General features: G+C 44.3%; 1 protein-coding gene across 2 annotated transcripts; it reads left to right on the top strand.

Moving 5' to 3' along the window:
- The first annotated feature begins 524 nt into the window (after positions 1-524).
- LOC124998432 (SH3 and cysteine-rich domain-containing protein 2-like) lies at positions 525-25,329 on the top strand. Of its 2 annotated transcripts, XM_047572836.1 has the most exons (11): positions 526-2,524; positions 10,792-11,140; positions 12,146-12,240; positions 15,127-15,211; positions 17,351-17,466; positions 18,214-18,283; positions 18,502-18,596; positions 18,710-18,798; positions 20,648-20,699; positions 21,832-21,969; positions 22,996-25,329. In XM_047572836.1, the coding sequence occupies exons 1-11, from the start codon at positions 2,438-2,440 to the stop codon at positions 23,092-23,094; spliced, it is 1,275 nt and encodes a 424-aa protein (XP_047428792.1). In that variant the 5' UTR covers positions 526-2,437; the 3' UTR covers positions 23,095-25,329. The 2 variants fall into 2 exon arrangements, with proteins under 2 accessions (XP_047428793.1, XP_047428792.1); XM_047572837.1 differs by lacking the exons at positions 17,351-17,466; positions 18,214-18,283 and having other exon boundaries at positions 525-2,524.
- The last annotated feature ends 2,105 nt before the right edge of the window (positions 25,330-27,434 follow it).

The raw sequence follows: 27,434 nt of genomic DNA, 5'->3' as shown, positions 1-27,434 counted from the left end.
AAAAAAAGTGAAAACAAGGGCAACTGGACTTTCTTAAAGATCTTCCATCAGTCATACAGTTGGCTTCTCCAGAACTGAACTTGCTTTTTGTGTTTATCTATAGATAAAATGTTTCCGATATGGAAAAAACGGAACATGTCCTTTAAAGCCATGGCCTTGTCGTAGTTTGGCATGACTCACCCACAAACACCCACTGAACTCTTAGACACAGACTCATCTACCAACGTTAGCGGGTTGTTGCCTGCGGTTTCAAATGTGACACTCGGGGTCCACTTTCCAAGCTCACAGGAAACTGCACAGAGTCAGCTTTCTATATTTATGCGCACTTGCGCTCACATGTCTGAGGTGGAAGCGCAGACAAACAATCAGTATCAATTTGTCCCAGTGGAAAGAGCAGCAGCCGCGGTCCTCTGGCTGCACCATGACGACCACTGTCACGGCTGGGATCCGCCATCCGCCGCATGGGACTCATTTTGCTCCTCTCATCCTCTCGTCGTTTCCTCCCCCTCTCTCCGAACCACTGAGAGATCCGTGCGTTTCCACCGCTGTTTTAATGTTCCTTTTTAGCTGCAGTGTTGTGGCACCCGGGGTATCGAGTGGAGGATGAAAGGTGGGTGGCTGGGAGGGAGGAAGTTCTATGTCTCATTTGTGTCTCTGTTTTTTGAGTTGCAAAAGAGATGGATCAGATCACAACTCACAGCACACAACCCCACCGAGATATTGTTTTGTTTATTTTTACCAGAATACAACTTCTGTCTCTTTTTTTTTCTTTTTCCTGTGCTCTTTCTGCACGGTGTTCCTTGGCAGAAAGAGCAGCTCTGCCCTGGCTCTGAGTGCAGAAATAATTAATGTGATAACAGAGGCTCTCTCTCTGTCTTCGTCTTTCTTCTGTCTTTTTTTCCCCCCTCCAACACGCCCACACCCTAAGACTTTCTGACAGCTTAGAGCAAACTTTGATGTGAGGCTGAGGTAAAACAATGCAGAGCAAAACCAAAGCAGAGTGCAAATCAAATTTGGTAGTCTTACGAAACTCGCTTGAAAATGTGCCATTATCACTTTAGCTCTACCCGTATTTCATCTCCATCAGATTAATTCGAAAAAACGATGCTTGCTGTGTCCACAAACTTATTGCTGCGTTGTCGTTCATTAGAGGTGTGTGTGTGTGTTTTTTTAGTGAGTCAATCAATGGGAAATATCCCCAGGAGGTTTGTTAAACCATAGAGGGAGTTCATTTAAAGTCAGAGGTACCAATACTCCATCCCTTTTCTTTTTAATGACACTCCAGCAGCTTCACAGCCTCAGAAGGAAAAGAGAAGGGAGGCTGATAACAGAATAAAAGTGTGCCTAAGCACGATTCCTTTAAAACTCGGAGACCTAGTGAAAGTCGAGGTCAGCCTATATATTTTTTTCTGCTGAAGGAGTCACGGCTACAGTACAGACAAATCTCCTTCAATTCTCCTCCCTGTCCTTTCATTTCAGCCTGTTTTATACCTGTGAGTTTACAATACATCTCAAATTGTACCAATAAACTAGTTAGCTGTATGTACTACTCAAGGTTACTGAATGTGTCATTTTGTGGCATCGAGGATGGCACTTTGCAAAATGTAATAGAGCAGCTTTGACATTAACAAAAAAAAAAGAAAAAAAAAAGCAATGGCCGAGTGAGATAATGAAGAGCTGTCCCCGCTTTTATTAACCACTCGCCATCTAAAAGAGAACATCATCCATCCCTCCGTGTGCAAATTGCAAGCTATTCTACATGCAGGCTTAAAATAAGCTTCATTCCGTGTCCGCGAATCCCGATTTAGTCTAAATGAATCCTGGCAGAGTTGTAAAAAATTGCCCCAATCATGCGCCTCAGACGCACGGAAAGGCGTGCCTCAGATTGCGCTTAAATTTAAGTCGGTGCAGCGGTGAAGGGCACAGTTCTCTTTGGATTTACACCAAGGCTGTGCCTCGAAGCACATGCGAGCTTCATTTGGATTTTTATTTTGTTAAGCTCATATACATACAATATTTATTTTATTTTTTCTGAATAATTTTTTGCGTCTGGTGGACGGAATTGTGCCACATTGGAGCTTTCCGGTGCGCGTCAATGGGCGACACAATATAGGCTACACACGCGAGCTTCAGCCTTTTTTGTCCTGAATACTTGCCCTCACATGGCAGTGGCGAGACATAAACACCTGGCGTGTGTGTAGCCTACTTTTTATTTTAATTTTTTATATATCGCTTAATCAAGAGCTTGTTTGTAGTCGGAGCGTGGAGAGCCGTGGCCGTGAGCCTCGCAGAGCGCACAAAGCCCTCTGATGTGGACCACTTTGCCAGTCTTTTTGATTTATGGCTAAACTGGAGATTTTCTGCTGACTGGACGCAGTTTGAGGAGTTAGGTTTGTCTTATTCTCCTTTGTGTCTTCAACGGATCCTGCCATTACCAATGATGACTGAGAACAACGAGATGGAGAGCGACTCGCAGCTCGAGCGCTCTCCGAGCAACATGTCCATCCAGCCGATGTCATCCAAGGCAAGTACCCGTGCACGTTTGGAGTTTTGTCAAGTGTTCACCATAACGACCTGGCATGCAGATCACACACGCGGTCTCGACTTGATATACAAAGGTTTAGGCAGTGAACTTTGCAGAGTAGTTTCCTCTACGTTGAGAGCTGAATGATGTGAAACTGAAAAAGAAAATGACATCTTTAATATTAACAGTTATTTGAGTTTTTATGTGTGTTTCTCCATCTGTATTATCCCATCGGTTTATGTAATGTTCATGACAATACTTCACAAATCCAGTTCATCATGACTGCGTCACTAGGTGTAATCTCACACGTAAGGTCTGATGTCATACTGTCTCCCCCTGGTCTCTCTCTCTGGAAATCTATTTGCTGCACACACACACATACACACACACACACAAATAGGATTTATGTTTAGAAATCATTCATAATCTGAATTTTAATAGTTCCGGGCCAAAAGCGATTTGCCTAGAAAATGCTCACTGCTTTTTGTGTGCATATTAGGACCTTTTTCGTCCACACTGCATCTCTCGCTTCTCCTCTGCTGACAGTTTACATTGCAACATTTGGGCGCACATGCATTTCATGCCTAACATTCAGAAATAGAGCCTTTATTTTCTTTACCGTCCAGTCTGCCTGCGTGAGCCTCAAGTGCCCTCACAGAGTGTCTTTATGAATCCATTTGATTTGTTGACTCAACTACATAAACACAGAACTCAAGGGCGGCCTCCGAGAGCAGGAGCTGAGGACACTTTCCCGATGCCTGCTTTCTAATGGAAGGGCGCTTGACTCGGGAGGCCGTCCCACTTGATGCAACTTTCCCTGAAGTCTTTGTCTCCACCTCGTGCCTCTTCTCGCCGCCCACACACACAAATGCACGCGTGCTGCTGATGTGTTAGAGTGACACCCCTGCGTGTTGAGGCGAAACGTCTGACCAGCCGACTGAGCTTCACCTATTATCCGACTTTTCACGGAGGACGCGGGAATGGTTGCCGGCTGGTCCTCTCTGGTTCCCTTATTCCATGCCAGCTGCTATCAAAGTATATCAGGTGTGATTTTGTTCCATGTGGGACTGATTGGTATTCACTTGATTCACTGGTTTGCTCCGGCTTCACCACATCACAGCTTTTTAAGCCACAAGCTCATCAGTCTGGGCATCTATTTCTGTTCTTCCAATCGATTGGGAGGTTGGAGGCTGCAGAGGTTGAATTCCATCGCTACGTATAAATTAGCTTCAGCATTAACCTTCAGCCTTGAGCTTCCTTTTGGTCTGTGATTGCTGCTAAAGGATCAGTGAGAATTTACAACCATCTCAGAGTCTGTGAAGGAATCTTGTTCCTTAATGCCCTGATCTCTCCATGTGACGTCAGCAGCCTGCAGATCAGTTAGTTTGACCTACTTCTAGTTAAAATACTTATCTAAGAACATTCCTAAAAGAAAATATCACTAGTCACGTGTCCCTCATGTTTTTGGTTACATACTGACGACGAGGCGCAAGAGCTTGTTCTGATAACAGATGCTCCCTGAATTCCCCCAGCAGCGAATTCGCCCATAGATGGATATCAGAAATTGAGAACAGCCGAAACAAGTGCCAGAGGATTAACTGGAGAGGGAAGCATGGACTTTCTCTCCAGCTCCCGACAATGCTGAGTAAGTTACTGCCAAGCAACGAGAGCGGCGGCGCAGATGAGATGCCTGAGCAGCGATCATCAGCCAGTAGGGTTGATTTTGTCGAGAGGTGTTTGATCTCTGTGTGCTCCTGATGCTTTGGGAGCTTCTCTCTCCCTCCCTATCTATGTCTCTCTCTCTCCCTGCGACAGAAGTGCACAGGTGAAGCATTTTCTCACGAGAGGGATACGGAGGTAAAATAGCAGCTCGCGGCTGGCTGGCCCATTTGTCCTCCGAATGACGGGCGGCCGCACAGTTCATCCACGTGTCCACTTTGGATTCTTCATTTAATCTTCTTTACTTAACACAAGCACTGAAGCGTGCACACCGCCTCGGCTGAGTGGGGAAAGGTGACTGCCATGGCCTAAAGCGTGGAAATGGCCACAGCTCAGGGGCTAAATTACATGCAATCCTAAAACGTAGAGTGTGTGGACAAATCTAGCTTTTAATAAGGAGACATTTCTCTCTAATGTCTCATTCCAACTGTTGAAGGTGTAAAATAGCTTTAAAATTAAAATGTATTTTCTTTCTATTTCTGTCATTAACTGGGTATGAGGCAGGTTTGTTGCAGTTACGTAGTAGAGTTCCATCTAATTTAATCTAATCCTAATAGCTCTGAGAAAAATTACAGACGTTATGAAAGTCTCTCAATCAACTTCAAGATGAAGGAAAAGCTAACAAGTACTCGAATGAAGGGGAGATGTGTCTCCGACTCTCATGAATGCATGAGACGGACAGAGTGATCATTCGTAATAAAAGTGATCGTTCACCGGCGTTCGCACACAACAGTGCGCCGTCACTCAAGATACCGAAAGCTGGAGTGTCGCTAATGGTCCCCCAACAACCAGCAGCTCTTTCAAAGCGCCGCTGGCAAGTTGACTTCGCATTTCATTAACTGTGATTTGGCTTTCTCTTCAGATGAAGGGGGGAATGGCTGGAAAGGATTTGAGTGGCGTGAACCGGGGAATAAGTCAAAGAGGGAAGGATGAAGTAGGCCAAGGTCTTCATTAATTAATGTAACACCTTCACCGCTGTGATGTTTATTGATGTGACACTTCAAGGCAAGGCGTGAGCGACTGGACACAGAGAAGACAGTCTGCATGCATATTTTGCAGAGTGTAAACTCGGTTAACAACCGCAGAGAGGAAAAAAAGGAAAGGGAACATTTGTGTTTGTGTACACACATGTGATGAGAGCAGAACGGTGGTTTATGTCGTGATTAATGATTTCTTATCTCGTATTCATATCGAGGATCTGTCAGGCTGCCGTGCGTGCAGGCCTGTCACACTCGTCTTGCTGTCTTTCATATAACAGTTTCATTTGTTTCCTTTTTTTTTGTTTGATTGCCTGCACAGCCGATACGTTTCAGCTCTCCTTAATTACCCTTCACCTCTCTGTCAGGAACTAGGGTCACATGGGCAATGCTTTTTTCAGCCTGATTGAAATCTTTCTCATTTGAGATTCTTAACTGAATTGGACTTTTTGGACATGCGCGCTCTTTCCTCCTCCTTAACCCACGTGGAACCAACATGCACAAAAAGAAGGCATTTATTCCAGCTAGGCAGAATCAGTGGAACCATGCATTCACATGAGGTCCAAATGTTTTCCCACTCTTCACAATCTGATTAAAAATTCCCTCTGATTGCGTCCGTCTGTTCTGACAAAAGGGGTTACACAAGACATTTCTGTTCTGATTGTGCTATTATTCTGGTCATTAAGAGTTTTCTTTATTTCGACTCTGACTCAGTCTTGATCTGCTGACTGACTCTGTGTTTGCTAAACCTTTCTGAAACTAGAGACTGACGTTTTACCTTTAGTGTGTGTGCGCTTACTCATCCACTGGACTGTGCATAATAAAAAATTACATAACATTCTTGAATTCTTGAAAACTTGCACCAAGTCAGGGATTTTGTAGGATCGTAGACGCAGTGGTCGGCCAAGGAAGCTTAGTGCAGCAGATGAAAACCACATCAAGCTTATTTCCCCCTCGAAATCACAAGATGTCCAGCAGAGACATCAGATCAGAACTGGCAGAAACCAGTGGGACCCAGGTACACCCATCTACTGTCTGGAGAAGTCTGGCCACAAATGGTCTTCATGAAAGAGCTGTAGCCAAAAATCCATCCCTCTGTATCAGAAGGCAGTTTGTTCCATGAAGGGCTGGAGAGAGCTACAATAATTAGTGTCTGCAGTCAACAGTGAAGCATGGTGGAGGTTCCTTGCAAGTTTGGGGCTGCATTTCTGCAAATGGAGTTGTGGATTTGGTCAGGATTAATGGTGTCCTCAATGCTGAGAGATACAGGCAGATACTTAAACATCATCAAGTGTGTCTTGGATTACATGAAGAGACAGAAGGGTCTGAGGAAGCCTACAGCCACAGAAGATCTGTGGTTAATTCTCCAAGACGTTTGGAAGATTTTTGAAAGTATTCTTAGTTTACAGCATTTTTTTTCACACCTGAGGCACTAATCATGGTAACAGGAGAACAGACCCTGAGTATAAGAGCCATCGATGCCGAGATCTATGCCCCTGAGACAGTCACGAACATAGTAGCAGGGTGTAAGATGCTAGCCGGATCAGCGTACACGGAGAGGAACAACCAAGTTGACGAGATAGTGTACAGGGACATCTGTACTCAGTATGGGAGTAGATGTACCCAAGTCCCAATGGTCCATACCACAGAAGGTGGTTGAGAACAACAGGGCCATGGTTCTTGGGGACTTCAGCTTCCAGACTGATAAACAGACAAAAGTGGGTGGTGGTGATGGACGTGGCGATACCAGCTGACGCCAACAGAGGAAAGGAACACGAAAGGGTTATCAAGGGTTCCAAGGTTTGAAAGAGAAGCTGGAACAGCAAAGGTTTTAGGCAAAATGCAAGTGAGCGAACAAACAAAAAATCAATCAAACAATATTTGGTGTTAAACCAGCATCTATCCTTCAGAGTCAGGGATTTTGTAGATTCGTAGTCATGTGTATGATCAACAATTATACCAAACAGGTGCTAACGCTCATCAATATCACATGTAGGTTGAAACACAGTCATTAACTGAAACAGAAACAGCTGTGTAGAGTCAAACTCTGCTACCAACATGAGGCTGTGGAAGACAGTTTCATGTCACAGGAAATACACTATGGGAAGACTGAGCATAGCAACATCTCTGTGTGTCATCTGCAGTACCACTTTCAATATTGCCGAGCTGTGTCCATCTATAATAAAAGCATACAGCTTTGTTTGGTTACAAGCCCTGAAAAACTGTTGAAGCTGCACAGTAGAAAATAACATCATACACCTGGTACCTGTGGGTGACTATTTCCTGTGAAAATATCCACTCTGCTGATGACCTAGAATTAGAGTGAGGCAGGAGACTGTGCCACAGTTACTCCTCAGTTATCCTTCTTAAGGCTGAAATATCCACTCTTAGAACAAGGTCAAACTCTGCGACATCCGTCACAGCAGAACAAAAATAAATTGCACTTTACTTTTTTTTTTTTTTTTTTTGTCAAACAACTAGCTGAGGGTGGTTAAAGTTAAAATTACAGACTGCAGGAAGTGAAGTAGCATTGTTAGGGCTCATATATGCACTTTGTGGAGTATTGACTTAAGCCGTGTAGTGCACTGGATGGAGGTCCGGATCTGTTGTTTTGTTTTTTTGCAGCACTCTTTCTGCTGCTGACAGAAGCGAAGAAAATTGGCACAGCTCAGAGAGTGAACTACAGGTGGAAGTGGCGGAAAAAGTGAAATTTGGGAAAGAAAATTATCGAAAATCCGTCAACTTAAACACTTATCCACATCTCAGCAGCCTCTGCTTCAGGTACTGTTGGTTTGAGAAACATAAAAATCTATGATGCAGACCTCACCACTAAGACCATTTTACCACATGCTAGACTGTTGAACACTGAAAGAATATTCAGCACATTTTGACTTGTTAATGAAGACACAGCTGGAAATACAAGATTCAGTTGTCCATCTTCCATGCTGCGGGAATCATTTAAAACAGTCAACACTGAAGAATCTTATGGACATGAGCTGTATTTATCATCACATTCCCAGCGGGAGCGAGTCTTTGTTTTTCAGTTTTGACCTCTGGACAGACTGGAGCATCCCATAAATATCTCAGTCTGGCCCCATTAAATGTTAACAGAGGCACACTGTGCAACATATCTGAGTGAAATAAAAGTCACTGAGTTGTGACTGTGCAAACCACGTTGTACTTCTATGGAGCATTGATTTATTTAGCCGCTTGCGAGAGGCTTGTACGAGAATCGAAGACGTGACAATTATGAGCCTTTGCAGGTCTCACGAGACGGCTCATCAACATCAGCTGCTGGCGCTTGAAGAATAGTGACTGTGCAGGTGTGTGTAAATCTGGGTAATGTTATGCATTTTGCATCACCTTATAAGTTATTTACGGATTCAAAAAATAAAAAAAAAGCTGTGAGAGAAGCATTTGCATGCACTTGAAAGCCTTTTATGCAATACTAGCTAGTGTAGTATGTGACAGCACAACAGAGGACTGCTCTTCCCAGGCATTATGTTGAAATTGCGGCAAATCAATAATTTGTTGAGGACCAGCTCATTCATCACGACGAGCCTGTCATCTGCTGCAAAGCTCGCTTCACCCTGACTCATCTTCATCAATCTCTGCATCTCACCTGTCACAGAAATTCATGTGAGATGGTGCGTCTGAATGTGCTGGTGTCGCGCAGGCTTTGACTCAGAGGGATGATGCTCCCAGCTAATGTTCAAATAGAGGCTAACGGGAATGCTTTTTAGGCCGGCGCACTGGCGGATGATTTGATTAGCTGTAATTGAGACATGTGCCGTAGCCCGAGCTGTTGCGGCGGCACTCCGCCGCTGTGATTGAGAGAGCTCGAGTCAGGACTGTGACACCGCGCCTCATACTTGAAATTAAAACACCTTTGTTTCATTAGCGGAGTTGAAAATGTGACGCCTCTACTGGTTTCTCTCTCCAAACCTTCATTACTCATGAACATAATGGATTTTTACTACTTCATGAAGTGCAAATCAAGTAATTGCTTCTGATATATGTTGTTCTTGTCATTTTACAACTATTTACTCCGGTAAGATCGTTTTGCACGTACGAGTAGAACACACAGAGATACCTTTAAAATAGCTCCAAAATTAAAATAATACATCAAGACGAGAACTACAGAAACGGAGACAACACGCATAGCACACATGGAAATCCACTCTGCACGGTCACATCCAGTTCACTTATCTAGCAGCGCAGACATACTGCACAGCCCCTGCAGCCACACTTATGCGTTAAGTAGCTTAGCTATCATATAAATGCTTGCAGTGATTCAGCTTGTACTGAAGAACCCAGAATGTTCAGAAGGTAAATTACCATATTTACTTCCACTATATACTTACTGTAATGTCGAAAAATCAGGAGAATAACTCAGCAGCACCGATGTGTGATGCATTGTTATCAGTCCACAGCCCTAGCCTGTCTTCATCAGCGTAATCTGGTGAAAGCAAACCTCACAAATGGAGATTTGCAGGAAGTACATGCAGTGTGCTAATGTGCACTCAGTTACACTGGTGCACATTCGTTCCTCTTGTTTCACCTCCACGAGTCTCTTGCTCACACACACGCGCCCGCACTCAAATAGACAAACTGTCTTCATATCTTATTCCCAGACACGCAGAAGCTGTAAACAACATGTCCCCGTAAAGTGATTATGTTTGGTGCTGAGCAGAACGAGCGCGGACAGGCAGACAGACCGAGCATGTGCACACGGAGAGTCTGCGGCCTGCTGATTATCTGTCTGCTTGTCTGTCTGTGTCAATCCATTCTTCCCCTGCAACGCAGCCACGCCTTCATGCTGCCTCACAACTGCTGCTGCTGCTGCTGCTGCACGTCGGGGTAACAAGTGGCCGTCCGTCCACCGGGAAGTTACCATAATCATCTGTACACAGAGCTGGAGGCAAATGTCAGGAAACATGCATTTATCTACCCAATCGATGCTTGGCAGCTGCCGCGTACAGATGTTCCCCCTCACTGATGTGACAGTCTGTCATGGTCTGATTGTTGGGCCTTTGAAATGCAATCATTTATTTATAGGCAGTTTGGCCTATACAGCTTTTAAGATACAGCACATTTGTCATGCTGTAGGCATGTGGCCCTGTGTGCTCGGTGCAAACATGTGCCACAATCAATCAGGGCAATGAGCAGGCCCCCTCAGATTAAGAGCCCCAAGGTGAGGCTGCTGATAGATGATAAGGCCGCGTAAACCCTTTTTACGTTTCATCACAATAGCCCCCCCTCTTAGCACTACAGAAGAAGTGCCATTTACTCACTACTGGCTTATCTTATTTAACCGTGGACTACAAGTACAGCTGTGAGAAGGCTGTGCTTGGTCACACTTGAAGAAATGTGCAGGTAACTTTCTATTAATGTCTTGTTATGTTATGAGGCGGTATCGCATTATATGAGTCACCCTGAGTCACCATGGACCCGAGCAGAGTGTTGTGTTTATGTATTCTGGGACTTCTGTTTGTACATTTGTTACTGCCTCTCGTGTTTATTCTTAGTGTCATTTATTCCCCCTCTGTCTTCCCCTGTCAACGTGTGCAGCTCCAGAGACTAAAGCGCTCGCTGTCCTTCAAGACCATGATGCGCAGCAAGAGCGTGGAGAACTTCTTCCAGAGGTCCTACAGCGACGCTCGCCTGCCGCCCGATTTCATCACCGACCCACCACCCCCGTCTCCCCCCCTCTTGCCCGGCTCCCCTCTTGTCGGCGAGCGCTCGCCGTCCATTTCGCCCTCTCTCAGCCCCAACCCTTCCATCTCGTCCCACTCGCCCTCGCTCAGCCACTCCCCGTCGCTGCCCACCAAGCCCGCCAGGCCTCAGATCACTCACTGTTTCCAGGACCACGTCTTTCGGAAGCCAACCAACTGCGAGCACTGCAAGCATATGATAGTGGGTAAGTTGCTCAAAATCCTCTGGGGAATCTTTGGCTTTCACGGGATTCATTTGTTTGTTTTCAGTGCTTCTCGTCTGGTGCATAGAGGAGACTGTCACCTCTCGTGGTTAAAAAAAGCAGAGAGGGTAACAGTGAATGGCAAGCGTAGTGTGAACCTAATGGAGCCTTAGGAATAAGCTTTTTAAGTGAACTCACCTCGCTGCCTGATTCTTCTCACAGAGTAAGCTGAGTGATTTGCCACCTCTGGGCTACTTGTAACCAGCATTTCTGCTAAATATACTTCCTGTCATCATGATTGATTACACACTCCGGCCTGTTTTTGAGCCCATGCATTGTAGGTTTAATTGTGGAACGCACCGCCTCACTCTATTCCCCTAAAGCCCCCGAAACAACATCTAGCCTCTGGTTACTTGTTACCGCGATGAGGTAGAATCAATCTGCACTCTTCAAAGTAAAAACAGTGCTTTCATTGAGCCGTCCAATTGGTTTGATCGTTGTTTACGCTGCGTGAACAGGCCTGTCAATGCACTGCAACAAATCATTTGGCTTGCGGGATGAAAAGGGGCGGCTTAATAGCTGGAAACATAATGCATGGAGGATAATGAGTAATGAAGAGCAAACATCTTGATGCTCAGGAGACTTTCATCACTCAGCCACTTGAAGATAGAGACAAAAAAAAAAAAAAAACGAGATGACTCAATGCCAAATCGATTTTGACTGAAATATCTCCAGCTGGTTTCCAATCTCTCCAGGTTGTTTGGGAAGAGGAGCTGTTGATTATGAAGCTGTTAGTATCAGCACAGCTAGGAGCGCAGCGTCGGCTTAATATAGCAGGGACGAGTCTCGATTTCTTTTTCTACCTGAGCACATAGCAACCTGCCCATATGATCTATAGGCCACTTTAGATTGTTTATTACTTTCTGCCTGTTGCAGATCCTGCTGCGCTTCTTCCACATCTGTGTGCCCCACTCCCATCCTGTCATCTCTGTCGTTTTCTCTCCGCAGGAAACTCCAAACAAGCTCTGCGGTGTAAAACGTGCAAGTTGGCTGCTCACCTGTGGTGCACCTCGGAACTATCGCAGCAGCCGTGTCACGGCAAGGTAAGGAACACACGCAAGCGCCGGTTTTCATGTTGCCCTCGTCTATAACGTCGGTTTTTCCTCTCCACAGACACCGAGCGGGTTCACTCGACTTTTCTGCCGCGATCTGTGAATCGACTTTTTCTTTGATTTGGCATCGTCTTAAGTGCTAAGCGATCACTGCTGTGGTGTCTCTGCGCTGTGCTTCACTTCAGACCGCGTGGGCGATAATGCAAAGTTTTTCGCCTTTTTGTGAAAAACTTGTACGTGATAAGGTGTAAGCCTGCAGCATATGTCGCTACGACTGTCTATTTCTATACATACATATATATGTGTGTGTGTGTATATACACACATGTATAAATGTTGCTACGTAACCCTAAACGTGCTGGTGAGGAAAATCTTCCTGATGACCAGTTGAATAAAATAACCTTCAATGATCTCGTACAGGAGAACTAATATGGTTTCACGTGTCATGGGATGGTGGAGATGTGCACCCAAGTGCATGACAAAAAGATGAGGCAGCAGGGGCAGGATGACCAGAGTGACTAAAACACAGAGACTAAACAACTGATCATGGCAATCACACCGGACCAACCAAGAAACTTAATGGAATAAAACAAAAGACACAAAACATGATCACAAGTAAAAGACACAGAACCACGGCATTATGATTCACGCCATGCTTCTCCACCTGTGCTGGAGACATTCGGGGGAACAATTAAAGCTGACAGTTCTGGGGCAACATGTGTGAGTTTTCAAAAAGAAAAATCACAAGGGTTATTTTTGTAGTTCACTCATTAGCGTCCCATTTTGATAACCGTTATTATTCAGTCAACAAGGATACTTGCTGCGTGTCCGGCTTACATATTCATTTGTGCATTGCAGTTTGTTGAGGTGTGAAGCTGTTGGTAGTGTTCCATTTAATGTGCTGTTTGGGCTCCAGAAGTGACACCAAATGAAGCTTCTGAGTAGCAGGGATAGGATGTGTTAACAAACATCTTTCTTGTGCATCTTTCTTAATAGTGCATTTGGTCAAGCTTGAGAACTATTGTGTAAACGATTCGGGTAAAAATCTAAATTTTGCAATTTGGGTGGGAAAGCTACAGCCAAAAGGAGCTCTCACTGGTTGCCCGCCGTTTTGTGCACTCCTCCTCGTTTCCCTGTATCAGCGACAAAGGTGGAGAATACAGAGTTAGAATGACCCCAAGAGTCGCTATAGCCACATCCTCATTTGTTTTTACATTATTAATTTATTTATTTGCAATAAAAGGGACGTGTAGAGTTGCCTGAAAGAAACAGTTCAACACCCAGCATGCAATTAGCATAACTTTGCTAACCCTGCTCTTTCTAATCCATAAGAAACAGTTGGATAAAGGCATGAACGGTGCTTTTTGATTTTTTTCATTTGCGTACACTGCAAACAATTATTTAAGCAATTAAAATATTGGAAGGAAGCCACAACATATCTGAGGTATTGTTTTTTTTTTTTTTTTGGTTATTATTATTTTTGTGTACACAAGAAGAAAAATAGGCCAAAAGAGTACTAGGATTTTTTTATTTTCTCCTTCCAATTTGACCTATTTCCTGTTTTCCCCAGACATTTTTAATGGCCACGTAACCAAACCAGTTGCAATCATGGTTCGGAAACCTGAACAGAAGCCATGTTACCATGGTAACCACACTGTAAACCTGGATTAGTCGGGCACAAAACTTCACATGCACTTACGGACATTTCATATATATATTGCATTTAGTGGAACGGCTTTGGGTGCAGCATTCACACACACACACTGTCATATGGTATCACCCAGTAAAACCATTTATCAGCTCACTGGCGCACACTTGACCTGAAGGCAGATTCAGTCTTTGTCATTGTTATCGCAGTGTGTGCAGCTTCAGATAAATTGCTGACAAAACACAGATACATATGGAAAAGGGTAAAACACTCTATTATACTGCGAAATGTGCTGATGCTACTGAAGCAGAGTCATTAATCACACTAGCTTCCCTTTGGGCCCAAAACCAGGAGATTTGAAACCAAACTCAGTATATAGCTATATCTAAAATCAAATTACTGTCTCTCATAATAATGACCATTTCCAACAAAGGTAATTTTCCTTGCGGAAAATAATTTGGACAATACGAGCATAAGGATTTAGGACAGTTGTTGAAGGTGAGTACGGTGCACTAGGCAGCAGAGTGGGAGTGATTTCAGACGGAGCGTTTGTGTTTATCCTCTGGTGCAGGGCAAAGGACATTAGCATGCAGCAAGAGACGAGACCTTCTGAGAGCCACTTGGAAAATTTTAAGAGCACTGTGCTGAAGAGAGCTCGGTGCAGTTTGACAACTGTGCGCAAACAGAGACAGGGAGGTTTAGGGGAATGATGAGGACGGGGGAAGGTAAAATATCCTCCCTCCAAAAGGTTTCACTTTTCGCCTCTGATCCGGCGTTTCTCTGCTCAGCATAATATGACAAAGTGAGTGGTTCATTTGCAAGTCAAGGCAAAGACAAACGATATCTCGGCTGAAACACTCACCGTGCTTAATTCAGTGTGAAATTGCAGAAATTGCACACAGAATCACATGTTCCACGCCTGTGCGTAAGCCATGTGCACACCAGTAATCGTTCGAGTGAATTCATTGTTCATATTAGCAGCAAAGAGAGCTAATACCTCCATTTGTGTCTCCAAAATTAGCAGGCGCTCCACTGCTTTGTTCACTCTCATGCACGTAGCAGGCACAAACGCACAGAAGCACATGTGTGTCTGGTCCAGTCATGGTCACGCGACCGCAGTGATGTCCTAAAATCACCCCGCCAGGCCATTTCCCATTCCTCATCCCAGTCCATAAACAAAAAGCGATGGCAGCTGAGCAAATCCTTCTCCTTTCTGCTCTCCTCCATTAGTCGGGAGCGTTCAAGCGAAACTTCAGCTCGCCGATGCTCGTCAATGACCAACTGGCGGTCGTCAAGGAGGTCCAGCCGAGCCAAGGTGAGCGCCGCCCCGAGCGCCTGTGCATGTACGAGCGAGTGTGCGCCAGTTCGTTTGCGTCCCCGTGCCTTTTTGTTTTGTTTTTGTGCTGTCGCTCTTGTCTAGCCTTTTGGTTTATTTTTAGACTTTTGTGTGCTTGTGTGTGTACTGTAACGAAACCAGAACTGTCTCCATCTCACCTGACAACCGAGGAGCGTGAAGTGGAAAAAGATAAAGAGGAAGAGCATATTCAGCTTCTCTTGGCTGATGGACGGTCTGCACCCCGAAAGTATGTGAATAAATATTTATAAGTTCTAATGTTTATGGTTTTATATCTGTGTTTACGGTGTGTGCTGTGTATCCCTGGACCAGCGGAGGGTATTGTTAGGCACTACATTTTGCATGTTTAAAAGCTACATAAACATTCAAATGATGCTTACTTTGTGACCGGTATTCACCCTAATTAGCTCTCTGGATGCTAACATCCACAAAATCCCCCAAATTAAAATCTGAACATATGTCAAATTTCAATCAGTGACGCGCAATTATGAAAATAAACCAGCAAACCTGCTGAATGCAGAAACCCCCGGCCCTGTAAGCAGATGCACCGGTTCCTTCTTTCATCATCATCTCTTAATGAGAGCATGTTTTCCATCGCCAAACCTTCGGAGGAACACCTGCGCATGTGACACCCGGCCCATCATCTCTCGTGACGTGCGCCAGGCCCGGAAAAACCCGGGGACGGCGCCTCGTGCCGTCACTTCCTCCGTGCAGTTCATGAATCAGAGCGCAATTAACCTACAGCTCCGGCATCACCCCCAGCTCCGCACCGTGACGCCTGGGACTCTGCCAGATCCAGCTGAGACTGCAACCTGCCAACAGCACAATCACACATGCAGAGTGTCCTCATAATTATGCTAACAAAAGACTTTGGAAAAACACTGAGCTCGTGCTTACGCTCCTCGGTAGCACGCAGTCATTTTCTTGATGTATTTACTTACAGTCGGACCCTGTAGCTTCAATAACAATCTACCTCCAGGCAACAGTTTATTGGCTCACATTAAAACACCTTTATGAGGGAGTCATACAGCTGCAAGAGGGAAGTGCGGAACAGTTAATTGTCTAAGTTGCAATCTTGCAAAGACAATTAAAATCTGATTTCCTACCAGTTGAAATCAATGTGTACTGGGATTTATTACTCTGTTTAGGCAAGAACACTGACTGCGCCTGCATGTGTGGTTAAGATTAAGGATGGAGACGTCCGCCTGAATGATGTCACTGTTCTTGATGTAGCGGTTGCTAGTTCACACAGTTAAATATAACAAATCTTTAAGCCGTATCCCTTGTCCCCCGCTCTGAAAAGAAACCTGAAGGTCGTATGGAGCGGACTAGTATAGAGCCTCTGAGCAGGGCTTTCTATTTTTGACTCTTCAATTAACCGCTCTTTTGCAGAAAATGCCTCCTTCAGTGACTATAATCAGCTTTATCGCCTTTAAATATTTGGACTAGTAGCAGCGGGTTTTCCGGCAACAGCGCGGAGACAAACTGTAACTCATTACGACCTCATCCTGAGCAGACACACACTTAACGCCCGGCGATGTGTGCTGCAGAAGAATTCCTCCACTCTCCCCTCGCGTCGGGGGAGAGGGGAGCAGAAAATCTAATTCCTAGCGGCAGAAAATACGGCAGCTCCGAGCGTTGCAGTCTACATGAAATGTAGCGATGAAGACTTTCAGAGGATTTCCATATTTTAGACCTCGTCTCCTATTCTCTTTTTACTCTGCTGCAACTCTACATGTTTTACGGCTATTAAACTAAGACGCATCTCTTGCCAATAAGTAAATGTATAAATAAATCAAAGCATGTAGTTTTACTGGAATGTCTTGATGTCTTCTTAACTTCTGGCTGCTGTCCTCTGTCAGATCTAAAGTGGGTCAGTTTGGTCCAGGCCTGACTGTGCCGCTACAGTTATATTTAAACCCCCTGGTTCCTGAACATTGGCACAGCCACGTTAGTCTCCATGTACAGCGTAATCTCAGCGTGGAGTCCTAATTGTAGTGTGTCTGGGGCTGAGTGAATACTTCACTTGTGAAATAAGTCCAACACGAGGGCGTGCGTGAGGGGGCGAATGAGTCTTAACGGACGTATGTGTGGTTTCAGAGGCTGCGAGGATGCGCGTTGACCCCGTGTACGCCGCCCTGCGCTACGGGACGTCCTTGGCACAGATGAGCCGCTCCAGTTTTGGCAGTTTGTCAGAATCACCGACGCGCAGCTTGGTATGACATCATTACCCTGTGGGTGAGATGGGGGAGATGACAGTTGACTCAGGACATATACAAACTTTTCCTATTGTCCAATCCATTTACATAAGCAATAAGACAACTGAAAGTTAGTTAGAGCGCTAAAAAAGTTCCCTAATTAGGTCATATATGGTGAAACCACCATCTGACAAAGCCCAGTTTATAAAGGGTATTTCATTTATTGATAGTTAATAACTTTAGTTATGAGCTGTTAATGTTTGTGTTGCCAGGTAAGGAATTTAACTCATTAGGGACGCTCCTCATGTGGATTATTTTGACCTAAATCCATTCATATAAACTGCTTTTAAAACATTGGTGACATCTAAAACTGGAACATATCCGTTAAGGCTTGACAAATATTTTCCCAGATTGGAAAGGATATGAAACATCTGTGTTGTTTTCTGTTGGAGGTAAATAATAAGACTGATCTGTACACGTCTTATGTTTGTAATCAATGGAAAATATGAAGCTAAAATCTGTCAGTTCAGCTACATCTTCAGTATATCGGAAAACGGGCAACACAAATCAAACGTTAACAAATTCACATCGGATTAGCTCAGAAAACATTGAGTTCTCAATCCACATCAGTCGAGATAAAAAATATTAAATGGGGTCCGGGAATAATTCAGCGCAGAGCCAGATTTACTACCGCTATCAAATGCATCCTCTTTGATAGCCCGGTGCTAACAATTTATTGTTTCCTTTTTTATTTCCATCTTGGAGGAGGAGGGAGGTGAGGAGAGGCAGCAGAGACAGAGCAGCATGGAGGAAGAGATAACTCAGGAGACAGGGGGTAAAAACCGTTGTGTGTCCGTGCCTATATGTGGATATGTGCTGTGCGTCCGTGCCTCCGTGTGTCTATGCATATGTTGCAGGACTGTCTGTGTGAGAGAGAGATTCATTGTGCCCGGTCGTAATGGAAAAAAAAAAAAAAATGAAATGAAATCATGCCTCATTGCATATGTGCGGGGGCCAGCATGCCTGACACCTTCTAAGAACATTTGTCACCAGTTGCAGACGAGCCTGTCCCCGAGCCGGAGATGGAGAAAGAGGTAGAGGAGAGCGCCGAGCAAACCCAGACTCCTGCAGAGGAGAGCGGCGTGAAGGTAGCGCTCTGTTTATCCACCTGCGCAGACTTCTGTCACCCCTTGTTGTTTTACTTCTCCGGCCTGTATTTCCTGTCTCACTGCCTCCCCAACCTTCATCTCCCTGCGCCCAGGTGCCCAAACGCATTGAAGTCCACTCCATCCACACCTATGTAGCGCTCTACAAATTTCTGCCTCAGGAACAAAACGACCTGGAACTACAGTGAGTAAAAGCCAAACAGGCCCGGCCATATCTGAGCATTTTCATAACCAAGCGTGTGCATGTCCAGGGGTGCTTACGTGTTTTGTTTTTGTGCATGCATTTTGCTTTTGTCTGGGTTTGTTTTGTCTCTCCCCGTGATTTGCCTCAGCCGTTATTCCTGCAGGATGAAAATGTCCCCACCATCTGCAGAGGACAGTGCCGGGGCACCCCAAAGGACGACTAATTATAAACTCAGAGCCCATCACTGTCCCCACGTAGAGCTAGTGACTGAGCTGTGCTCCCGGCAGGGGAGAGGATAAAGACGCTGAACAACTGCGAGATGAAACGCGGGACAGACATGGGGGGGGAGGATGGCACAGAGAGAGGGAAAGGGAATCTGAAAAAGAAAAGTGCAAATGTGGAAGTAAAAACTCGATGAAGGATGAAGGATGGGGAAGGACAGAGAAATAAAAGAGGTGTGTGGAGTGTGTAGATAATTATGGGGCCGGTGGATTCGTGGAATTCTTAGCAGCCATCTGTGCCACGGCTTCATCTGAGTTTACTGATGAAATTGTCTCCTGTCAAAGTGTGATCGCTATGTGGCGTACTGTAAGTCATACCTGCAAAAGAGCAACAAAAGCTCAGTCATTTCTGTTTAAATGGTCTGTAGACACACGGATTCTAAAATGAAGAACAGAACAGAGGGCTTCAAGTTTCAAAAAAACTCCACGGCCACACAGGTGTGAGCTGTCCCAGTTTATCGCGCATAAGGCAGCGTACAAGAGAGGGAGTCGGACGTCAATCAAGCACCAGAGACCTAATCAGGCCAAATGAGTGGTTGGTCCCCTTGGTAGAGTTGGTACGCATGCATAAGTGACCCTTTTTGGAATTAATTTATCTACTTTTCCGACTTAAGGCCTTAGCTGTGTTTCAGTTTGCAGTTTTTAAGGTAATGTGCGGTTAGATTAGTCTATCTTTGATTTTAGATTTCTGTTGGACCAAGTAGCACCTCCTGTCAAAATGAAGGACTCTGAGGACAGTTGATCCTTAGAGGACTTAAAGAAAAAAAAAAAGTATTTTCCTACCATTGAGCAAAGCTGCCGTTCCCAAAGACATTAGTTAAAGTGGGCTAATCCCACTGTTCGTCGCATACCTACCTCAAGATACATGCAGGAACCTAAAAACAGCACAGAGTTTGCGTTTGTGTAAGAACTTGAAGATGGATTTCCTAAAAACCAGGCTGTACATTTAAGTTTTTAACTGCACTCCCGGGAAAAACCGTAGCGTAATTGTGCCTTCAACGTAACAGCTATGTGTCTAACCCATCTGTGCATACTGTGTAGGTGTTTATGAGCCATGACCATATAGGACAGTAAGCGAGCGCAGACAGCCGGGAGGCTCCGTGTACAGGAGTGCAACTGGGACAGCATCTCCCTCTCTGTGTATCTAGGACAGTGGGTACACTGTGAGTGTGTTGCAAAAAAGTCTCGTCAAAAACTGGTAGCATCATTAGCATGCAGGCCGTGTTGGCTGTGGATCAAGTCCAGCTTCCACCGCCGGTGCAGTAGACACCACAGAGTCGTGTTTCACGCAGACCCCATGACTTTGGTTTCACCTGCTCAGTCACCTCTGCGGAGGGACACAAAGACTCACCCACATTTTAGCCCTCTGCGGCTTTGTAACTCAGGCTACTACAGCGCTCTGTGGCGGTCTGATAATGTTATCTTTTGTGCTCGCACTCTTTTCTTTCTCTCCCGCTCACTCATCTCCTCCTGCCCTCCCTCCCCCTTTTCTCTCTCAATCAACTCCCTCTTCGTGCATTTATTTATGTTTTTTTTTTCATCTCCTCCTTTTTTTTTATCTTCTTCAGTCCCGGGGATCGGGTGCAGGTCACTGACGACTCTAATGAGGAGTGGTGGAAGGTGGGTGATAAATCATTTGCAAACATCTGTGTGCGTGTTGCGCGCGTGTGTCCGTTTGTTTCTGCGTACCTGCCCCTTGCGCGCGCGGCGTGCAAAGGTGCGTGCGCGCATTAGATTCGGGTCTTTAAATCAAGTCTTTAATGCGCAACACCTGCTCCATTTTTTGCCTGTCATAAACATGGAGGCAGCCACAGACAGAAATAGAACGCAATTTCCTCCGAAAATTACCAAAAGAGTTTAACATAATGAACTTGAGTAGTGTTGCACCCTCAAAGAGAGTCTTTATTGAGTCTGTAATGAGCTTCACTTACTCCCAATGGAAATAAATGGCATCTGTGTGTGCATGTGCGCGTTTCTGTCCCAGAAACGGGAGGATGCAACCAGGCTTGGCTAAAGCACAGAAGACGCGTCTTCTATCAGCAGACCAGTATTTACTATTTTACGTGACCCAAAGCGGAGCAGCGCTCACTGAACAGCTTCAGTCAACAAATCCATCCCAAGGACACTTTAAATTATGCATAGTTTGTGAATCATCTGTTCATTACTAATGTATAGTTTGTGAGTCACTTCGATAAACACATCATCACCTGAAGCGGTGGTGGTGATAAACAGTGAAATATAGCTGCGTGCTAATACAGTACATCATCAGTTTTCTTTGGAAAAATAAAGAGGCATAATCTGTTGTTGTTGTTGGACACTTCTTGTTCATAATCAGTAATTACATTAATTTGTGTAATTGGATTGTTCTGCCTACTTAAGATTTCTCAACATCTGTCTGTGCAGCCACGATGACTCCCTATTGCATTAGACAGAGTTTTAATGAAGAGAGTTTTTTCTCTCATTGCTATTCAAGTCGGGGTGTCAACCAAAGTGTCTCCTTGATTCTGCTACTAAATAACTAAACAGACAATAACAGTGTGCAAATGTTCAGTCTCTACAGGCTATATAAATCAGGTAGAAATGGAGTAATCACCAGCCCCTTACAACCACCCGCCAACGTTCCCTGAATAACAATCAAAGCAAATATGAAGAGACTCGCGCTGGCCAATGTCCTCCACCCTCCCCGAACTTGGCGTTGGATGTAAATGCAGACGTAAATGGTGCCTGACTGATGCTGTCTTGTCTACTCCAGGGCAAAAGTGGTGACAGAGTCGGCTTTTTCCCCGCCAACTTTGTGCAGAGGGTCCGGCCAGGAGAGAGAGTGTGGCGGGTCGTCCAGGGTGTCCCCGGAAACCGGGAGAGAGGTCACATGGCTGTGAGGGAATCCCAGGTATAAGACTGAGTATGACACTGCCATACAAGGTTCAATCACTGGTACATGGGCTGCACGTTGAAATGTCTCTCAGTGCCTGGCGCTGGTGTGTGAATGTGTCATTGTGACTGTAATGCGCGCGGAGTACCAAAATCAATCCCTAAATACAAGGCCATTTACCGTTAACTCAGTTTGAGATGCTAAGATCCCAGTGGTGGGAGTCAAACCCAGGACGCGCTGGGTGAGAAGCAGGACCAAATGACTGGCACCAAAATGCCAGTTTAATGCCAGATTTTAACAGCCTTTAAGCAAGTCTGTAAAATTTAGTGATGCTGAACTTCAGTGTGTGATTACAACACAGGAGGAACGTAAAACGCTTGGTGTTTAATGGTAACATCAGCCCTAAGTGGAGGGAACTCCGCTGCCAGGCAACAAGACTGAGGCTAACAATACAGCACACAAAGGACCAGTACAAAAATACAAAGGCATGATAAAAGAATGAGGCCTTCGAGAGTATTAAATATTATTTCCTGTGATATATTAGAAAATGACAACGACTCGCCCATCAGCCAACACTTCGGCGTGGGGTCCATGTACCTCGGGTCGAAGCGCTTACCCCCACGAACCGATGCATTCACACGTTCTTTTCTTGAGAACACAGTAAACACGACCTGTGTGAAGGTACAATGTGTCCCCACACACACGGACACTGGAAGATTTCTTTCTAGCACCAGTGTGAAAGCCTTTCACGTGTTTTGCCTTTTCAAAACTATTCAAAAGAAATTCTGAGAAATTCATTTTCTTTCTGTATTCACTGAATAAACTGTAACGAATTAGGCCAAACTTATTCTGAACGGCGATAAGTGCCAACATAAACAGTTATGTGATAATTCACGTGCGCCTATAAGGAGAGTATGGCTCTCAGTCTCATTTTTTTATGCAAAACTGAAGTTTTTTTACGCTCTTCATTTGTCAGTATGCCTCGTTTTAATTGTACGGAAATAATTTCGGTGAGGTAAAACTGCTCGCTTCTGTCTTCTTTAGATTTGCGTGGGGAAGAGAGAAGAGGGCGAGATGTTTTTGAAGCTGAGCAGTGGGAAGAAGAGAGGACTGGTCCCAGCTGACTCCATAGAGGAGATTTGAACCTCACTGCGCAGATCACCATCCCTCCACCTCCCCAGGGACACACCCATCTTCAAACCATTGTTGCCGCCCCTCCCCACATGTTCCCGCAGCAAAAGAACAGCCCCAGCTTCTCCAACTGACCAGCGCAGAGAGACAGAGAGTGCAGATTTCTGCAAAGATCTGGAACAACGACTCTGCATAAACACATGGTTTCCAGTCGGTTGCTAGTACGCCTTTATTAGAGTATAGTCATGCAATCATCCTGCTCTTAGAGAGAACCTGGTTCCTGTAGGTTTGTCAAACTCAATTAATCAATACGTTGTTAGACAAAGCGAGCACAAGTGGAAAAATTAGTTTGTCTAAAGCAAGAAGAAGTCCACCGATGTGGGAGGAGGCTGAATCCTGTCGTGGGAACGCGATGCTTCTGTCAGCGTCCTTTTCTTGTTTCTTCCCACTCTGTGTGTCTCATCCCTCTATCTGCTCATTTCAGGGTCTCAGCCCTGGGGACTGTTATCAGCTCCATGTAGACTGCTACACAACAAGATGCACTTGCCAAAAACAACCACTGCCAGCCGTGGAAAGCGGCCGCCATCCAGACAGACAGCGGAATCAGATGAAAGGCGTATGAGCGATCTGAAAATCCTCAGTAGCTGCTGGCTGAGTTATAGCTACACTCCCCAGTTTGAGAGTGGCGAAATGAGGAGGTTTTCAAAGGAGAATGTGAGGCTTTAAGGATCTTTTCACAGGGAACTCAAAACCTATTTTTCCTTACCTATTTTGAGAATAATATAATGACTAAATTATGTCTTAAAAATACTTCAGCATCTTTTGGTTTGTGGTACGAGTCACGTGGCGAACCCCATCATTCACACAGATGATACGACTGACTTTACCTTTCTGGCTATCGGCGACACAAGAACTTGATCTCCCAGGGATTGTTTGACAAAATGTTCCTTTCAGTTAATATCCTTGCTGATTGCATGTCGTTGTAACGTGTCTGCTGGCTACTAATATGCAGCAGTGTTTTTGTCGTGTTATTGTTTCAGAAAGAGCAAATAGTAGGGACAAGAGCATATTGGTCGTCATTTGGTTGTCATAAGCACTGAACCAGAAACGTTAACATCTCCCAGTTAAAGACTTTACAAGTCGTAGAAGCTGTTCTCCATTTTTTTTGTGTTGTTTTGTTTTGTTTTTTTTCCACATAAAGGAGCTAGCTCCATGGGCATAAAAGGGTTTGTTTTCTGCAGAGAGCCGCTGAAGGGCCACAGCGGGTGTTGCAAGTGTTGCCCAGCATTTTAACATGTTCACTAGAGCTCAAACAGCGGGAAATAAACTGCAGCCAGTCTGCCTGAAAAAACAACAACGCAATGGGGATCTTTCTGACCACGACAAAGAGCCTAAGTTTCGCTGACAGCTCTGAGGACACGGGAAAACAGAAGGAGGAGGCGGTGCAGCGAGAGGAATGACACGAGTGTTGAACCGTTATGAGTCAGTGTGCGTGCAGGTAGCGTTGTACCCATGGGTGCGCGAGTCATCATTGATCAAATGTCAGCCTGTCATCTCCATCTTCCACTCCCTCTTTGGCCTCTCTTGTCCTCTTGTTATTGATGTGACTGGTCAGCTTCGAAAACATAGACTGAAGACATTTTCACTTGCATGTCAGTAACAGTTTTAACTTCTACAGTTTCATTCATTCATGGCTTCTCCGGTGAATCTGATGCATTTCTGTAAAAGAACGCCCTGTTCCAGAGAGGAAAACGTGAAGCACAGAATGCATTACTACAGTGATAAATTATGAACTAATTTAGCTCATGTTTCTTTTCAGCGTTCTAGCCAATATGATCCTTTTTAGACTACATTTCCTTTGTTAAAAATAAAAAAAAGCTGTGAAAAATAAGCTTCTCTTCATGTAATAACAGGAACAGCACTTTATTTTGTGTCTTTTGAATAAGTTGTGTTTTTATTGAGGTATCTTCTCGCTATTAGCTAGTCATATTTAACAATACTCATCAGTCGAAGGACTTCTTGTTTGTCTTTGTTCGTCATCAGCGGCGTAAACAGTACAAAGGTCTGGGAGAAATTCAGAGCAGAACTGGATTCATCAATGTAAACACCGTCCTATCCTGCATCGTGCCTAGTTTTATGTAGCGTCATGTTCAACATGTTAAAGATTTTAAAATGTACATTATGTGTTTGGATGTTTCTTCTGTCAATAGTTGGCCACATACCTCAATAAAACATGTTTGCAAAATATTGTCTGCCCATTCCATGTTTGACATGATTTGCTCTGAATAAGTGAATGCTGATAGGAGGCATGCTGCTTTGGGGGGTTTTCTTTAGTCGCATTTACGATGTGAAGAGCAAGGGATTCTAAATGTGGCTACTTAAATGACAAATTTCAGTGGTGGCCATGCATAATGCACGACCCTCCAGCCACAAACACATGCTACTCTGCACAGAGGAATGCCAGAACGATGCAGCTGCAATATAAATAGCACTTAATAGCACTCCTGGAGGGACTGTAATTCCAATCTCGTTTCTTATTCACATACAGCTGCATAAATCTGAGGAAAAGTGATGACATTTTCGTAAACAGACAAATCAAGGAATGCAGATTACCGTACAGTACATGTATACACCCGCCAGAGAAATTTGTTTGTCAGCACAGCAAGTGGGAGCATATTTGGTGTTGGCTGAGCAAAACTGTATCTAAAAAAAAAAATTCCAAATGCCCCTCGAGGCTCTTGCTAAGGAACATAAACCAGAAACTGAATCAGAAAGAGGCCCATGTGAGTCATTTGACTGTGACCAGCATTGTTTAATTTAGGCTTATTGTGGCTTCCTATGTCAATATATGCGCATACTGCTATCAAGGGCTTGTATGTGTGCCTGGCTATAAGTGCAGGCATAAAGGCACCAACACAAAAAACAGCAAAATGTTCCAAATTTATCCGATTTATTTTAGGTACAATACTACACGTTACACTCCTTGGCACAGTCAAAAACAGTATGGCTTCCCCTGTGTGCACATCTGCGCAGATTAACCCACCTAATTATATAGACAGCGAACCACAGGTATAAAGATACTGTCACCTACTGGCACAAACGTGCACAACACTCGCAAGAAACAAAAAATGAACAATTTGACTCCTGCACTATGGGGTGGCGTTTGTAAAGTTGCACATGTTAAAATGAACACACACTTTTTCCTAAATTTAGCTCCAAAATGCTAAATAAAAAAGAGGTGTGAATTTTTCAAAGTCACTCTTTTTTATCACGTTTACTTAATGTTAAATCTAAATGTTAAATCTAAGTGTAAATATTGAATCTAAATGTTAAATGTCAAATCTACATGTTAAATATTAAATATAAATGTTCAATGTTAAATCTAAATGTAAATATTAAATCTAAATGTAAATGTTAAATCTAAATGTTAAATGTAGCACTTGGTGAAACTAAATGTTTAGCTAATATGCTAATGGTTGGCATGCAGTGGAACTACCAAAATAAAAGTTTCATTCTGATCAGTATTGTGATGGGACCACGCCTCTGTTGGAGGTTTCTCTCTCCATGTTGCCCTTCACTGACTAACTGCATGTCCCCGATTCATTGGAAAATAGTGGAAGAGTCATTTTTGACTGAAATTCGGACTTCAATGCATCTACATTTTCTTCCTAGTTGTCAATCACCCACCGCACCGTGAATAGTATTTTTGTGGTGTAAGAACAGTGAAACTTACCCGTGTACAAGGATAAGTGCTTATTACACCTGTGTAGGCCTCCTGCTGAAATATAAACCAAAATTAATAGCCAAGATGACAACCAACCACAGCCACCCCGCTGAGCTTCAAAACCAATGTTCTTTCCAAGTTTTTCCACCTTGACTCCACCAGTTTTATTGCATTCACTGTCAGTTTTTCTTTTAGTGGTTGATTTGCAGGTTTTGCCAGTGCTGAAAAAGCAACTTTTCCTTCAACTGAATCAGGCCTGAAGCCCAACTGATCACCACAAACTGAGATTGGTTGGATTGGTTGGATTTTCTAAAGCCTGAAAACACTGAGGACGCGCAGAAGTTTCCACTCAGACCACTCTGAATGTCAACATGCTGAAAGGTTATCATGGAAATTTTGCTCAGCGACGCCAAAAGGTTTATGCCTATGCCAGCTTTAAAGACTGCAGCCTATTCGTGGCTGCTCGAATGTCATCCTCTCTAATGTAGATTTATTTTTTACTGTATTTGAAAGTGATTTATGCTTAGAGGTGGTCTGCAGCTGGAGCGGAGCTGTCACTTTCCGCATCATGTAAACATCTGCACAAGGAATTCTTACCATGTAAAGTCATATACTGAACCTTGGGACG

The sequence above is a fragment of the Mugil cephalus genome, chromosome 20, assembly GCF_022458985.1.
Source record: "Mugil cephalus isolate CIBA_MC_2020 chromosome 20, CIBA_Mcephalus_1.1, whole genome shotgun sequence".
NCBI classification, from domain to species: domain Eukaryota; kingdom Metazoa; phylum Chordata; class Actinopteri; order Mugiliformes; family Mugilidae; genus Mugil; species Mugil cephalus.
This window is presented reverse-complemented; position numbering and strand designations above follow the sequence as displayed.

Coding starts and splice junctions, on each gene's coding strand:
- LOC124998432 (XM_047572836.1), top strand. CDS start 2,438: ATGATGACTGAGAACAACGAGATGGAGAGCGACTCGCAGCTCGAGCGC. Junction 2,525..10,791: donor TCCAGCCGATGTCATCCAAG/GCAAGTACCCGT, acceptor CAACGTGTGCAG/CTCCAGAGACTAAAGCGCTC. Junction 12,241..15,126: donor AGCAGCCGTGTCACGGCAAG/GTAAGGAACACA, acceptor CTCCTCCATTAG/TCGGGAGCGTTCAAGCGAAA.